Source organism: Cetorhinus maximus, chromosome 8 (assembly GCF_964194155.1).
Source record: "Cetorhinus maximus chromosome 8, sCetMax3.hap1.1, whole genome shotgun sequence".
Lineage (NCBI taxonomy): Eukaryota > Metazoa > Chordata > Chondrichthyes > Lamniformes > Cetorhinidae > Cetorhinus > Cetorhinus maximus.
The window spans coordinates 2,550,018-2,564,259 of NC_135886.1; the positions used below are offsets into that span (position 1 = coordinate 2,550,018).

A 14,242-nucleotide genomic window follows, 5' to 3' on the forward strand; every position below is an offset into this window, starting at 1 on the left:
GCTTTGTCCTGGATGGTGTCAAGCTTTTTGAGTGTTATGGGAGCTGCACTCATCCAGGCAATTGGGGACCATTCCATCACATTCCTGACTTGTGCCTTGTAGATGGTGGACAAGCTTTGGAGAGTCAGGAGGTGAGTTACTCGTCGCAGGATTCCTAGCCTCTGACCTGCTCTTGCAGCCATAGTATTTATATGGCTAGTCCAGTTCAGTTTCTGGTCAATGGTAACTCCCAGGATGTTGATAGTGGGGAATTCAGTGATGGTAATGCCATTGAACTTCAAGGGGTGATGGTTGGATTCTCTGTTGTTGGAGATGATCATTGCCTGGCACTTGGGTGGCGTGAATGTTACTTGCCACTTCTCAGCCCAAGCCTGGATATTGTCCAGGTCTTGCTGCATTTGGACATGGATTGCTTCAGTATCTGAGGAGTCGCGAATGGTGCTGAACATTGTGCAATCATCAGCGAACATCCCCACTTCTGACCTTATGATGGAAGGAAGGTCATTGATGAAGCAGCTGAAGATGGTTGGGCCGAGGGCACGACCCTGGGGAACTCCTGCAGTGATGTCCTGGAGCTGGGTTGACTGCCCTCCAACAACCACAACCATCTTCCTTTGTGCTAAGCATGACTCTAACCAGTGGAGAGTTTTCCCCTGATTCCCATTGACTCCAGTTTTGCTAGGGCTCCTTGATGCCACACTTGGCCAACTGTGTTATTCATGTCAAGTGCAGTCACACTCACCTCACCTGGAGAGTTTAGCTCTTTTGTCCATGTTTGAACCAAAGCTGTAATGAGGTCAGGAGCTGAGTGGCCCTGGTGGAACCCAAACTGGGCATCAGTGAGCAGGTTATATCTAAGCAAGTGCCACTTGACGGCACTGTTGATGATCCCTTCCAATGCATTACTGATGATGGAGAGTAGACTGATGGGGCGGTAATTGGCCGGGTTGGATTGTCCTGCTTTTTGTGTGCATGACATACCTGGGCAATTTTCCACATAGACAGGTAGATGCCAGTGTTGTAGCTGGACTGGAACAATTTGGCTAAGGACGTGGCAAGTTTCAGCCTTATCTTCTGCACTGATGTGCTGGGCTGCCCCATCATTGAGGATGGGGCCATTTGTGGAACCACCTCCTCCAGTTAGTAGTTTAATTGTCCACCACCATTCGCGACTGGATGTGGCAGGACTGTAGAGCTTAGATCTGATCAGTTGGTTGTGGGATCGCTTAGCTCTGTTTATCACTTGGTGCTTATGCTGTTTGGCACACAAATAGTCCTGTGTTATAGCTTCACCAGGTTGACACTTCATTTTCTGGTATGCCTGATGCTGCTCCTGGCATGCCCTCCTGCACTCTTCATTGAGCCAGGGTTGACCCCCTGGCTTGTTGGTAATGGTAGAATGGGGGATATGCCGGGCCATTAGATTACAGATTGTGTTTGAGTACAATTCTGCTGCTAATGGCCCACAGCGCCTCATGGATGCCCAGTCTTGAGTTGCTAGATCTGTTCAAAATCTTATTCCATTTAGCACAGTGGTAGTGCCACACAACACGATGGAGGGTATCCTCAATGTCTGGGACATATCTGTAAGGTATGATTCTGTGAGGATGATTATGCCAGGCTGTTGCTTGACTAGTCTGTGAGACCGCTCTCCCAATTTTGGTACTAGCTCCCAGTATCAGCAGAGTCGATAGCGCTGCTGAGTTTGCTGTTGTTGTTTCCGGTGCCTCGATGGTGGATGGTCCGTCCGGTTTCGTTCCTTTTTTGAGACTTTGTAGTGGTTTGATACAACTGAGTGGCTTGCTAGGCCATTTCAGAGGGCATTTAGGAGTCAATCACACTGCTGTGGGTCTGGAGTCACACCAGGCCAGACCAGGTAAGGACAGCAGATTCCTTCTCTAAAGGACATTAGTGAACCAGATGGGTTTTTCCCCACAATTGACCATGGTTTCATGGTCATCATTAGACTCTTAATTGCAGATTAATTTTTATTGAATTTGGTGGGGTGGGATTTGACCTCGGGTCCCCAACACATTACTAGTCCAGCAACAATACCACTACGCCATCGCCTCCCCATAAATCAGTGTTGGAAATTGTAGTGTAAATGGCAGTTCAAGGTAGTGTGCAAATGGATGAAATTAGCCAGACATGGGAACTGGTTCATAATTTCAATAGGACCACAATGGGTAAAGCTAGCATTGGGAAACAGGGTGGGTCCTTATTCTTCATAATTGAATAGGCTGAGAGTGGAATGGATGGCAGAGCGGGGACCAACCTGGTCGGCAAGTGAGGAGACACAACAAGGGGAGAAAGGCTTTTGGGGCAGGTAAATGGGAAGGCAAGATGAGGGTGGAAGATTTTGGATGGTCAAGTCGACTTTCTGCTGGCAAATCAAAAAAGCAAGGGTGATGGTTTTCGTGAAGCGGGATTGCATTTTTATTTTTGTGAGAGCAGAAGAAAATGCAGCAAGTCAATTAGTTATGTAGAAAACTATGAAAAATGCCCTGAAATTGTCGGAAGTGGATAAACAGGCTTGTTTTGAAGGCATTTGGGGGCTGGGTAAGGGTAGCAATGCCACTTAGCATTGTGAGGGTTGAGAGGTAAGCATAATGGTAAGTATGGATAGTTTAGCTTGTTATAGTGCTATTCCTTATGCATTCCACAAGGACGGGCATTACTTGGGGATCTAAAATGTCATACGAGGCATGATTAAATCAAGGCATAGGAAATAATTAAGTGTCCGAGCATGAAATGGTTCAGTTACAAGACTTTTTTTTTAAAAAAATCTATGTGTAGAGACACTCAGTAATTGTGTAACATGTAGAATGTTTTATCTTCCTCAGGATTGGGAGATAGTTGTCCTTGGGAAACTGAAGTGGGATCTCTCAGCCATAACTCCAAATGATTTTATTGAACATATCCTGGGGAAGCTGGCCTTTCCAGTGGACAAGCTGGAACTTATTAAGAAACACACTCAGACATTCATTGCCATGTGTGCTACAGGTATTTTGTTGTTTGACATTCTGTTTTTTTTTTATAGAAATAAAGGAAATTTACTTCATAAATGCTGAGGTTGAGAAGCTAATTCTTATATAGGAGCAGCTGCAATTAATCTCTAGGGGAAGATATTTCCAAGTTTGTAATGTGTAATAAAATTGTAAATCTCTTCTTTGCAAGTTATTTTGTTACACTTTTTGAAACCGAATAATACATGAATGGTATTTCGAAAAGCTGATATAATCACAACCCTCTATTGTTCTTTGGCTGTAGTTTTTACTGACCGGGGAAGATATCCACTACAATGGGAATGATGCTATCAGAGGCAAAGACTTCTGTTTCCATTCTCTTCATACAAATGCTATAAAGATATTGGCTGGAGCAAAGCTACTGTTTGCATTGCCAGATTTTCCTTAGGTTGATTTTGGGTTTACTTCATAGAAGATGTAAGGGCAAAAGAAAGTTCCTTGCCTCACTGTTGCAGCATGACCCAACACACACTCAATTATTCTAAATGCTAGAATGCCTGGAGGCCATATACAGCTTGGTGGGGGATGGGGGGCGCGGTGAGCAGTCAATGTGCTGTCAGCCTTCTGTGAACCCCACTCTGTTATCAACCTCTGGGAAATACGTAAGAAGGACTTGGAGTAACTCGCTCCTTTTCCTTCCATGAAGCAAAGGTCTGGCCTCCATAAATGAACCGGTTTCCTCCTTGCTAAAGGTGCAGCTAAAATTGGAAATTTTACCATAACGTGTATGTAACATCTTAACATGCTGTGCCACACCTACATGGAGACACAGTCAGTCCAGGAACTCGTGGGAGCAATCATAGACCACCAACTACAAACTTTATTTGACAGGAAGTAAAACTTAATTTATTTTGTTATTGAGCCAGTGGATATGGAATGACATATTCCGAAACACAGGCTTAGTCCCTCATTTATAAACAATTCCTGTTTGCCTTTGTCTCCCCTCAGTAAAGGGGATGGAATAGTTTGAGTTGCAGCTGTCTGTTTTAAGAACGAGGAGGTCCAAGCTATTGGTGGCACGGTGCAGGAACAGGGTGGACCCCAAAGCCAGTTTGTTGCCATGAACCAAACTGAGGAAGGCAAAAAGCCTGTGTTTGGATGTTGGCAATTCATTTCGGATTTCAGGAATCAGTGCTTTAAGAGTAATAATATCCTGAAACACCATGTTTGTAGCCTAGCTCACTTGACCCTTGTCTCTGAGTCAGATGCTTCAGGTTGAGCCTAATTGCAGAGTTTAAGCTCCGTCTTGACCAACACTGTAGTGTGGTGCTGAAAGGTACTGTACCTGCACAGGTACAGACTTTAAAGTAAGAGCCTGTTCCAGTGGATCTTAAAGATCCTAGGGCACTGTTCAAAGAGTGTTTTGGCCACCACCATCACCAAAACATAAGAGTAACTGATCTAATCTTTCAGTGGAATCTTGCTGTGCATATAATTTTGTCATTTAATGCATTTGGACTTACGCACATTAAATCCTTGTCGAATAACTGTTGGTACAGCCCAGTGATTTGATTATCTTATTCAGTCAATTCAGGTTTTGAAAATCCTGCAATGATTTTAATTTTTGTATGCGTGTGTACTGTTTCAGATTTCAATTTTGCCATGTATCCACCTTCAATGATAGCAACAGGAAGCATAGCTGCAGCAATCCGTGGACTTGGTATCCCTTGCCGCTCCCTTTCAGAAGAGTCTTTGACTGAGCTGCTGGCCAAGATCACCTGCACAGAACTGGTGAGTTTGGAACAGAGTATATAAGAGAGGATAAAAGACCTGGAACTAATTCATTAATAGACCACCTAGTTCCTCATAGACCTATGAGCTGAACAAGGAAAACAGGGGTAACTTGTCTACAATCAGTCACTTTTTAAAAAAATAAAGCACTTTTTTCTCCTTTCAAGTTGGAATGTAACCCAGATTGTTTATCAATCTACATCGCAACTGCTTCACTGAAGTTGCAGCTTAAATGCCAGACCTCCTCATCACTTTATGCTGCGCTCGTTATTTAAAGTATTGATGTATCACAAAGTTCCATTGCAATCTAAAGCTCTCTTTCCCCCCCACCGCCCCCCAGATCAACTGTTGTAGAGCAAACATCAAAGTATCCCTTTATAACAATAACAACTTGCATTTATATAGCACGTTTAGTGTAGTAAAACGTACCAGGGTGTTTCACAGGAACGTTTCCAAATAAAATTGGACACAGCCACATAAGGATACTAGGACAGATGATTAAAAGCTTGGTCAAAGAGGTAGGTTTGAAGGAGAGTAATCATCTTATCGTGTCCACGGACAGTCTGTACATGGCCCAGCCAGAACTGGACACATTTTTGCGCCTTGTTGTTGAATTCGGCAAGATCTGCAACAGTGCAGGGTTCCTCTAGCGATAGGCATTGCAGGAGATGTTGCATAGTCTGTGGCTCAGTTCCACATTCGCAAGTTGTCGGGCTGGTTGAATATCCCCATTTGCTTAGTGACACCTTTGAACGACCTACACCTGTCCTAAGTCTGTTAAGGCACTTCCAGGTTGCCCAGTTGCAATTAGCTCCTGGGGGAAGGCTTTCATCCGGTAATAATGGAAATTAATAATTGATAATCATACTCTAAAGTAAAAACCTTACTTCCCATATAATTAATTCTTCCTCAGTCCACGCTGAACATACAGATGCTACTGTATCTGAGATGAGTTTTGAAAGTATTTGAACTGGATCAGTGGTATTCTTCACTTGAAAGTGGTAGCCTTTGAATCGCTGTGTACACGGTGTCCTTGACTTATCTCTGGAACACTAGCTGAGCCACTGTTTGCTGGAACAGCGCATCTTGAGAGTAACCAATTAAGCACTTTTATATGTCAGTTGGGTTTCATTAACGTTGTATATTAAAGGAGTCCACAGTAATCAGCAACCATGAAGTTACATTTTGTGCTCCACTTATGACTTTCCTGTTGATAAATTTACATGCTGACTATTGGTCCTAGGATGCAGGTATAGTAACATCTGTTGGAACTGTGCAAATAACAAGGCCCCACAAACAGCATTGTGATAATGACCAAATAATTAACGATAAAAACAAAAAACTGCGGATGCTGGAAATCCAGAACAAAAACAGAAATACCTGGAAAAACTCAGCTGAGTTTTTCCAAATAATTAATGATGTTGGTTGAGGGCTAAATATTGGTCATTGCTCCTTGAATAGTCTCATGGGATCTTTTGTGCCCACTTAAGAGGGCAGATGGCGGCTTCACTTTAATATCTCATTCAAAAGACCAGCAGTACAGCACTCCCTCGGTATTGCATTGGAATGTCAGCCTAGAAGTCGTGCTCAAATCTCTGGAGTGAGACTTGAACCCACAGCCTTCTGACTCAGGAGACTAGAGTACTCCTGACTGAGTCACAGTTGTTGAACACCCAGCATCCTTCTCTTTAGGGGCAAGGACCTTTTAATGTTTACACAAATCAGTCTCTGGGCATACTCCACTAATGATCTGGAATGTAGCACTGCACTGGTGAGTGTTCCAGGCAATTCAGAGTCTGAAAGTAAGTTCCCTTCATAGTCTGGAGTGCTCCTGTGAAATTTTTTTTTAAGGGATGGTGTTAACCTGTTTGAGTCTTTTCACACGGTCTCTCTTCCTGAAACACCTCAAGTCTGTGTAGTGTTGTGGATGAGCAATTTACACTAAGGATCATCATGTATTCAGTGTTGTTAGGACATTATCTGTGGGTGCAACTGGTCAGGATTATAAATTATCATTGAGGCAGATGCTTTGTTGGAGCAACGACTTTTGCAGTGAAAGTTCTTAAATTATAACTTCTTAAAATGTTGGATGTTTTTTGTCCTTTGCTCACCTGGGGCTGGCTGATTCATGTTGGGCACGGTTCCGTAGGTATTGGCAGTCCATCATTACCTACACACGCTCCCAGACCGTTTACAGACTAATCAATGATACAGGGTATCCTAAGATAAATGCACAATACTATGGATGTTGGAAATCTGAAATAAAAACAAAATGCTGGAAAATCTCAGCAGGTCTGACAGCATCTGTGGAGAGAGAAACAAGAGTTAACGTTTCGAGTCTGTGTGACCCTTCTTCAGAGCCCAGGGTATCCTAACTGATCACATGCTTACCTGAAATATCTGCATTTTTCAACGTGGAACAATGAATAGCAATCCTGAACCTTGGCTGATTCCAGACACGCCTCCCCTCTCCTGCAGAAACCCACCAGCTTTGAGACTACCTCTTACATCCCAGCAAACTTGACGTAGGCTGGAGATTTAGCTGAGAAGCTGCCTGGTCTGCATTATGTTGAGTGGCTCAGTATCACACTCAAGTGGTGCATTTACCCACTAAGCCATTGGGGGAGCTATGTACCGGATATATCCAGCAATTCAGTGCCCTGCTCTGTGACATGCTTTGGAAATCAGATTGCCACAGCAACAATTGCCTATTTAGTGCAGAATCTGGGTGATGCCTCATGCAAATTAGGATAAAGAAGAGGTCACTGTTGAGCTGTCAAGACTGACATGTAGCTGTGTTGCATAAAAAATATCAACCCTTGAATTGGATGGGGGGGGGGCGTGTGGGGGGTGGTGTCCAAAGTAACTCCCCTCAGTACAGGAAGCAGCGAGTGTATACTCATCGCATTATCCTGGATATGTATAATTTGCACAGAACTATTCTGAAGCTAATTTTTTAAAACATGTTGCTTTTATTGCATTTCCCTTTGTGATTTTTTTTTAAACAGAAGTTTGGGGGTGGGGGGGGTGGGGGGTGGTGTCGATTGGGAAGAAATAAGAAATAGCCAAGCTGTTAGCTGGATAGGCTGTTCAGAGTCTAGTTTCCTGCCTCTCCTTTGATCCTGGTAATTGGAACCAATTATGGTGCGACTGGCCCCAAAGGCCCTTGTTCTGCTATTCATTCTGCAGCAGAAAGACTGGGATGAGTTTACTACAGTGTATTATTCTCACTCTTTGATCTTGCTTTCTGTCAAGCACTCAATACCACTGCTCTGCAGCAGTGTTACCTGCACTCCAGCTGGCTTTATTTTTTTTTCCCAAGAGTTGTTGTTCTCTTCGGTTTTCAACTGCTTTCCTCCTTGACAGCTGTTGAAATTTTTTTAAAAAAAAGCTGCTCTTTGAGGGATGTGCCTCAGCATTGTGGATTGGAAATGCTGGAGCGACTGGTGTATAATAGATGGCAATAGGTGAAAGGAATCTGGCTACTTCTAAAGTTACGACAACCGCATAGATGCGGACAAAACCAATAGCTTAGGTATTTGTGCGCTGCCTTGTGGGGCAGTCTGGTTGAAAGAGAACAGATGGGAGGCTGTATTCATCTCTTCAGTGGAGTGCCGTATCTGTCGGAAAATATCAAGACGATTAACTAGTATGGCTATTTCCCCCCCCCCCCCCCAAAAGTACAAAAGATGTATGAAGATTAAAACATATTACTGTAACAGGGCTTCAGTGTATGCTGCTGCACTGTCCTTCAACCTTCTTAATAAAGATCTGGCAGGTGTGAATTAGTTCTGTATTAAGCATGTGCTTCATGCTTTGTATTTTGCTTTTTTTTAAAAAAAAACGTACATTTCATGTTTTAGTGGCTATAATTGGTGAGGTTCTGGACTCTGTGACACTTTGTTGTATAACATTTAGGATCGACAGATGCATTTTTCCATTGGTGCAGGAGGTGAGAATTCGTAGTAATGACGTAGTGAAGGTACTATTTTAGTTCACCACTTCCTCTGCAATTTGAACCTCGAAGCATTTCTTTTGAATTCCTAGTAAGAATAGACTGCCCTCTTTTTTTTTAAATTGTCGCACTTGTGAGATAAAAAGTGCTGTCGACTTTTATCGATCTATGCTAATGCTGCAGCAGTGCCGTGCTCGAGTAAAGCCCAGTAACATCCTTGCGAGTTTTTGCATTAAGCGTTTTACTTTCTCTTTCCCCCTGCCTTTTTAGACCGTGCCCTCTGACTGCCGAGTGATGGGGCTTGGAAGGTTTCTGGAGTGATCCATCTTTCAGTGCTCTCGCTTTCCCTGGGGGAGGGCAAAGCAGGGTCATTTCTTGGGCTCCAGTCATCGGTTGCCGACAGCAATACGAAGATATGCTGCGGAGAATCGTGGTGGTGAACTTGCACCTCACCATTGCCTTATCCATGGTGAAGTTGGTAGTTATATTTGAAGGTGCAAAATTATATTGGTAGCCGTGGAACAAAAACAAAAATTGCTGGGAAAACTCAGCAGGCCTGTGGAGAGAAAGAGTTAACGTTTCGAGTCCAGGTGACTCTTCTTCAGAACTAAAGAGAAGTAGAAATGTGGTGAAATATATACTGTATAAGGGAGGTGGGACAGGTGAAGCTGGATAGGGGGCCAGTGATAGGTAGAGGCAAAGGAGAGATTGCAAAAGATGTCATAAACAAAAGGCTGAAGTGGTGTTGATGGTGGTGATACTGACTAAAGGAGGTGCTAATGGTAACATTAAGAGTAGAAAGCAGGATGAGCAAGTGACAGATGGCCCTAGTGGGGTTGGGGTGGGGGAGGGGACGGTGCGGGAGCAAAGGTCAAAATAGGCTAAAAGATGGGGATAAAACAACGAATGGAAATAAATTTAAATAATAGAAATAGGTGGTGGAAAAATGTAGATATAAAAATTTTAAAATAAATATTTGAAAAAAGGTGATCAAAAAGGGATGAGGAGAGAGTTCATGATCTGAAGTTGTTGAACTCAATGTTAGTTCGGACTTAAAATTGAGTTCAACAACTTCAGATCATGAACTCTCTCTTCCATCCTCATCCCTTTTTGATCCCTTTTTTCAAATATTAATTTTATATATACATTTTTTTCTCACCTATTCCTATTATCATTTAAAAAATTTATTTCCATTCATTGTTTTATCCCCACCTTTTAGCCTATTTTGACCTTTTCTCCCACACCGTCCCCACCCCTACTAGGACCACCTGTCTCTTGCTCATCCTGCTTTCTACCCTTCATGTCACCATTAGCACCTCCTTTAGCCAGTATCATCACCATCAACACCCCTTCAACCTTTTGTTTATGACATCTTTTGCAATCTCTCCTTTGCCTCCACCTATCACTAGCCTTCTATCCAGCTTCATCTGTCCCACCCCCCTTAAACAGTATATATTTCATCAGATTTCTACTTCTCTTTGCTTCTGAAGAAGTGTCATCTGGACTCGAAACGTTAACTCTGTCTTTCTCTCCACAGATGCTGTCAGACCTGCTGAGTTTTTCCAGTAATTTGTGTTTGTTTCAGATTTCCAGCATCCACAGTATGTTGCTTTTATATTTGTAGCCATGACTTGCCTATAAACTGCCTTAAATACTAAAGAGGAAACTCAACAAACGCAATAACAGCTCAAAGATTGGAAAGTAGGTAATCATAGATCCGATTGTCAAGACAATTTCCTAGCTTTAAAGTAAATTTGGTTGAGTTTTTCTTTTCATCAGTGATCGTGCTGTTAATAATCTCTGCTTTATTAAGGTATATTCAGTTTGTTTTGAGTTTTTTATAGTGATCTGTTTGAACTTAGTACATTGTACTAATATTGAAGTATAAAGTGCGGCTAAGGCTAGAACAGGATGTTCCCTCCTGTTGTTTGAAGGTGTTCCTATGAATGTTGCTTGCTGCATTCCTTGGGTCAACTGTAAGAGTTCAGGCAATGGAATTGTTCCATTGAACCATACTGACGAAGAGGATGTGTATTGCAGTTAGAGGTGCTATATAGGTTTCAGCAGTGGGGTATAAGTACCCCCTTCTGTAAATTTTAAGGCAGAAAAGTGTGCCGTTTTCCGCAGTGAGGTTTTTGACGCAGCCTGTCAGCTGGTCCCACTTCTGGAGCTATTGCCATCTACCTGTCTGTAAGCTAGGAAAAGGAATTTCAATGTGGTTGTCAATGACCTTGTTTGCTTGCATTGAGTAACACTGTTCTGGATCTTTGCACTGTCTGAATTCAGAATATTGGGTGGAGCTGGCCTGACCCACCCTTCTAGAAGCCCAGAACAGAAATTGAGGATTGTGCTGCTCATCATTTTCCAACTATGTCTTGTAAACCTGTGCTCCTAAATTTCCAATATGATCTTCCAGTGAGTAAGATTCCTGTGAGGAGCGCAAAGTTAGAAAATCAACCCTTGGGTTCGCCATAATAAGCTCAAATAAATTATCCAATCCCTAACATCTATGGTATTAAAGCAGCAAATGGGCAGGACTGACAGAACTAATCCTGGTCTGTAGATCTGATTTTTGTTGCAGTGTGTATGCAGCTTATGTATAAATTTTGACACTCAGATGTTCGAACACTTTACGCTATAAGTTGGAGGTGAATTAGATGTTCAGATCTTTCACATTGTGTGTACTGTAGCTGAGTTAACTTGAGATTAAACTTGTTCAGTGACCACTGCAGCCACCTACTCTTGCTTATAAGGTCACCTACTTCTGTTATGTATGGTTCCTGCAAAATGATGTGGTTCACAATACAGCAGTGTGCTGAAACTGGGGAAATTTGGTTAATTTCAGACTGATTCAATAACCTTTGCTGGTAATGTGTTTTCTGTAGTTGGTAAATGCACTGCTTTTGAGAAATCATAACACTCACCAAGATGGTGAGTCGCTTTCTTGCAAGCTGCTATCGAGTATATGTGGGAACATGTGGTTGAGCATCCCACTCACCAGCGCAAAAGCTGATACTTCACCTACTATATGCATTAAGGATTGTTCTATTTGACTCTAACTGAATATCACCCTCATCTGGGGAGGGGAATGCATGGGTGGGAGGGAGACCACGACAACAGTAAATATTTGTAACGTTGACTTTCTTGTAGGAAAATGTCCCAGGGAGCTTCACAGGAGCATAATACAAGCAAATATGACAGAAAGCCAAAGGAGGAAATATTGGGAGGGGTGATGAAAAGCTTGGCCGAAGAGGAAGGTGGTAAAGGACATCTTAAAGGAGGAAATTCCTGAGCTGGGGCCTAAAAGGCCCTGAAGGCAAGGCCATCAATGATAGGGAAAAGAGATGGGAGTATGCATAAGAGACCAGAGTCAGAGGAACACAGAGTTCTTGGAAGATTATTGGGCTGCAGGAGGTTAGAGGTGAGGCCATGGTGGGTTTGAACTCAAGCATAAGAATTTTAAATTTGAGATGTTGGTGAACCAACATCCAGTGTAGGTCAGTTAGCACAGGGTTGATGGGTGAATAAGACTTAGTGCAGGTCAGGATATGAACAGCAGTTTTGGATACACCCAACTTCATGGAGGGCAGAAGATTGAGGATCAGCCAGGACAGAATTGGAATTGTCATGTTTGAAGGTAACAAAAGCATGGATGAGCGTTTCAACAGCTGATGGGCTGAGGCAAGAGCGGAGACACAACAGTTTGGAGATGGAAGTAGATGGCCTTTGTTAAGGAGAGGATGTGTGGTTGATAGCTCACCCTTAGGGTCAGATAAGAGACTCTGGTTCAACTGAGGACAATGGTGAGGGAGCGGGCAGTGTTTAGAGGGGTGGTGGGGGCTGGTGGTGAAGTTGGCGGAATTGGAGTTTGTGGTGGAAGACAAACACTTTAGTGTTTCCAATGTTTAACTGGTGGAAATTGAAGCTCATCCAGGACTAGACATATGACAAATTTTCAGCCAATATAGAGATAATAGATGGTGTCATTAAATTACAGGTGTAACCCAAAGTCGTGTCGTTGGGTGACATTGCTGAGGAGCAGTATGCAGGTAAAAAAAAATAGGAGGGAGTGGAGGATAGATCCTTGGGGTCCACCAGAGGCAAGTGTGAGGGGAAGGGGAGAAGTTAATTTGTTGCAGGAGTAGAATCAGAATGCTTACAGCACAGAAGGAGGCCATTCAGGCTGTCATGTCTGTGCTGCTCCCTGCGAGAGCAAGTCAGCCAGTCCCACTCGCCTGCCTTTTCCTTGTAGCCCTGTAAACTTTTCCTCTTCAAATAATTATCCAATTTCTTTTTTTAAAAGCCACGATTGAATCTGCCTCTCCCATTCTCTTAGAGGATGCATTCTGGATCCTAACCACACACTTGAGTTTTTAAAATAAGCTTTTCCTCATGATGCCTTTTGTTCTTTTTCCAATCACCTTAAATCGGTGTCCTATGGTTCACGACCCTTCTACCACCAGAAACAGTTTATCCTTATCCATTCTGTCCAGACCCCCCTCATGATTTTGAACACCTCTATCAAATCTGCCCTTGATCTTCTCTCCTCTAAAGAGAACAACCCCAGTTTCTCCAATCTATCTGTGTAACTGAAGTCCATCCATGGAATCTTCTCATGAACCTTTGCACGCTTTCTAATGTCTTCACGTCCTTCATAAAGTGTGATGCCCAGAATTAGACACACTTCTCCAGTTGAGACCATTTTAGTGTCTTATAAAGGTTCACCATAACTTTTGTTGCTTTTGTACTCTACGGCCCTATTAATGAATCCCATGATCCCGTATTCTTTATTATTGCTTTTTCTGACTATAAACTTAATGGTGAGGTCAGTGGGGGGAGACGTGTTGGAAGGGGCTTGCTTAACCATGTCAAATGCTGAAGGCAGGTCAAGAAGAGTAATGCGCCACAGTCACACAGGATGTCACTTGTGACTTTGCTTCGGGTTATTTCAATGCTGTGGCAGGTGCCAAAACCTCATTGGAGAGAATCAAGCAAGGAGATGTGGAAAAATGGGCATGGATTTGGGAAACACACAATGCCTTCAGGTAGGTTTTAGATGGAGCAGTGGTTTGCAACGACAGGAGAGTCCATTGTGGGATTTTTGATGACTGGCTTGAAGTCAGCAGATTTGAAAGAGAAGCTTGGCTTGGGGGGGAACGATAGATGGTCAGTGCTCGTGAGGAAAATTGCAGAATTAAAAGGTGGGAGACAGGATTTGAAATTTAATCAAGGATGATGAAATAAAGAATTCAATACCACCACAGGCTTGAGACATTACACTTTGCTTTTTGACCCATTTTTTTATTCCCTGCAAAGAGCTACAGCCCCCAAAATTTCGATTGACCACACACTCGCTAGCCAAGCTGTAGTGCATCCAAGTGAAAGAATCAAGACCCCATCCTCAGTTAAGGGGTGAGATGATTCACACATGTGATGCATGTATTGGGGAAATTTTAAACACGCCCCACTCTCTCTCATGACAGATGGCCAGGGTTAGTGCACGGAGAGCATGTGTAGGATAGTGACCTGT

The 14,242-nt window shown here is 43.0% G+C and overlaps 1 protein-coding gene across 1 annotated transcript in view; it reads left to right on the top strand.

Moving 5' to 3' along the window:
- LOC144683361 (G1/S-specific cyclin-D2-like) overlaps window positions 1-14,242 on the top strand; it is a 44,729-nt gene that overhangs the window by 18,035 nt on the left and 12,452 nt on the right. The window contains exons 3-4 of the mRNA XM_078546304.1: window positions 2,844-3,003; window positions 4,615-4,757. Of these exons, the coding sequence (XP_078402430.1) occupies window positions 2,844-3,003; window positions 4,615-4,757 (303 nt within the window). The remainder of the gene's footprint in view (window positions 1-2,843; window positions 3,004-4,614; window positions 4,758-14,242) is intronic.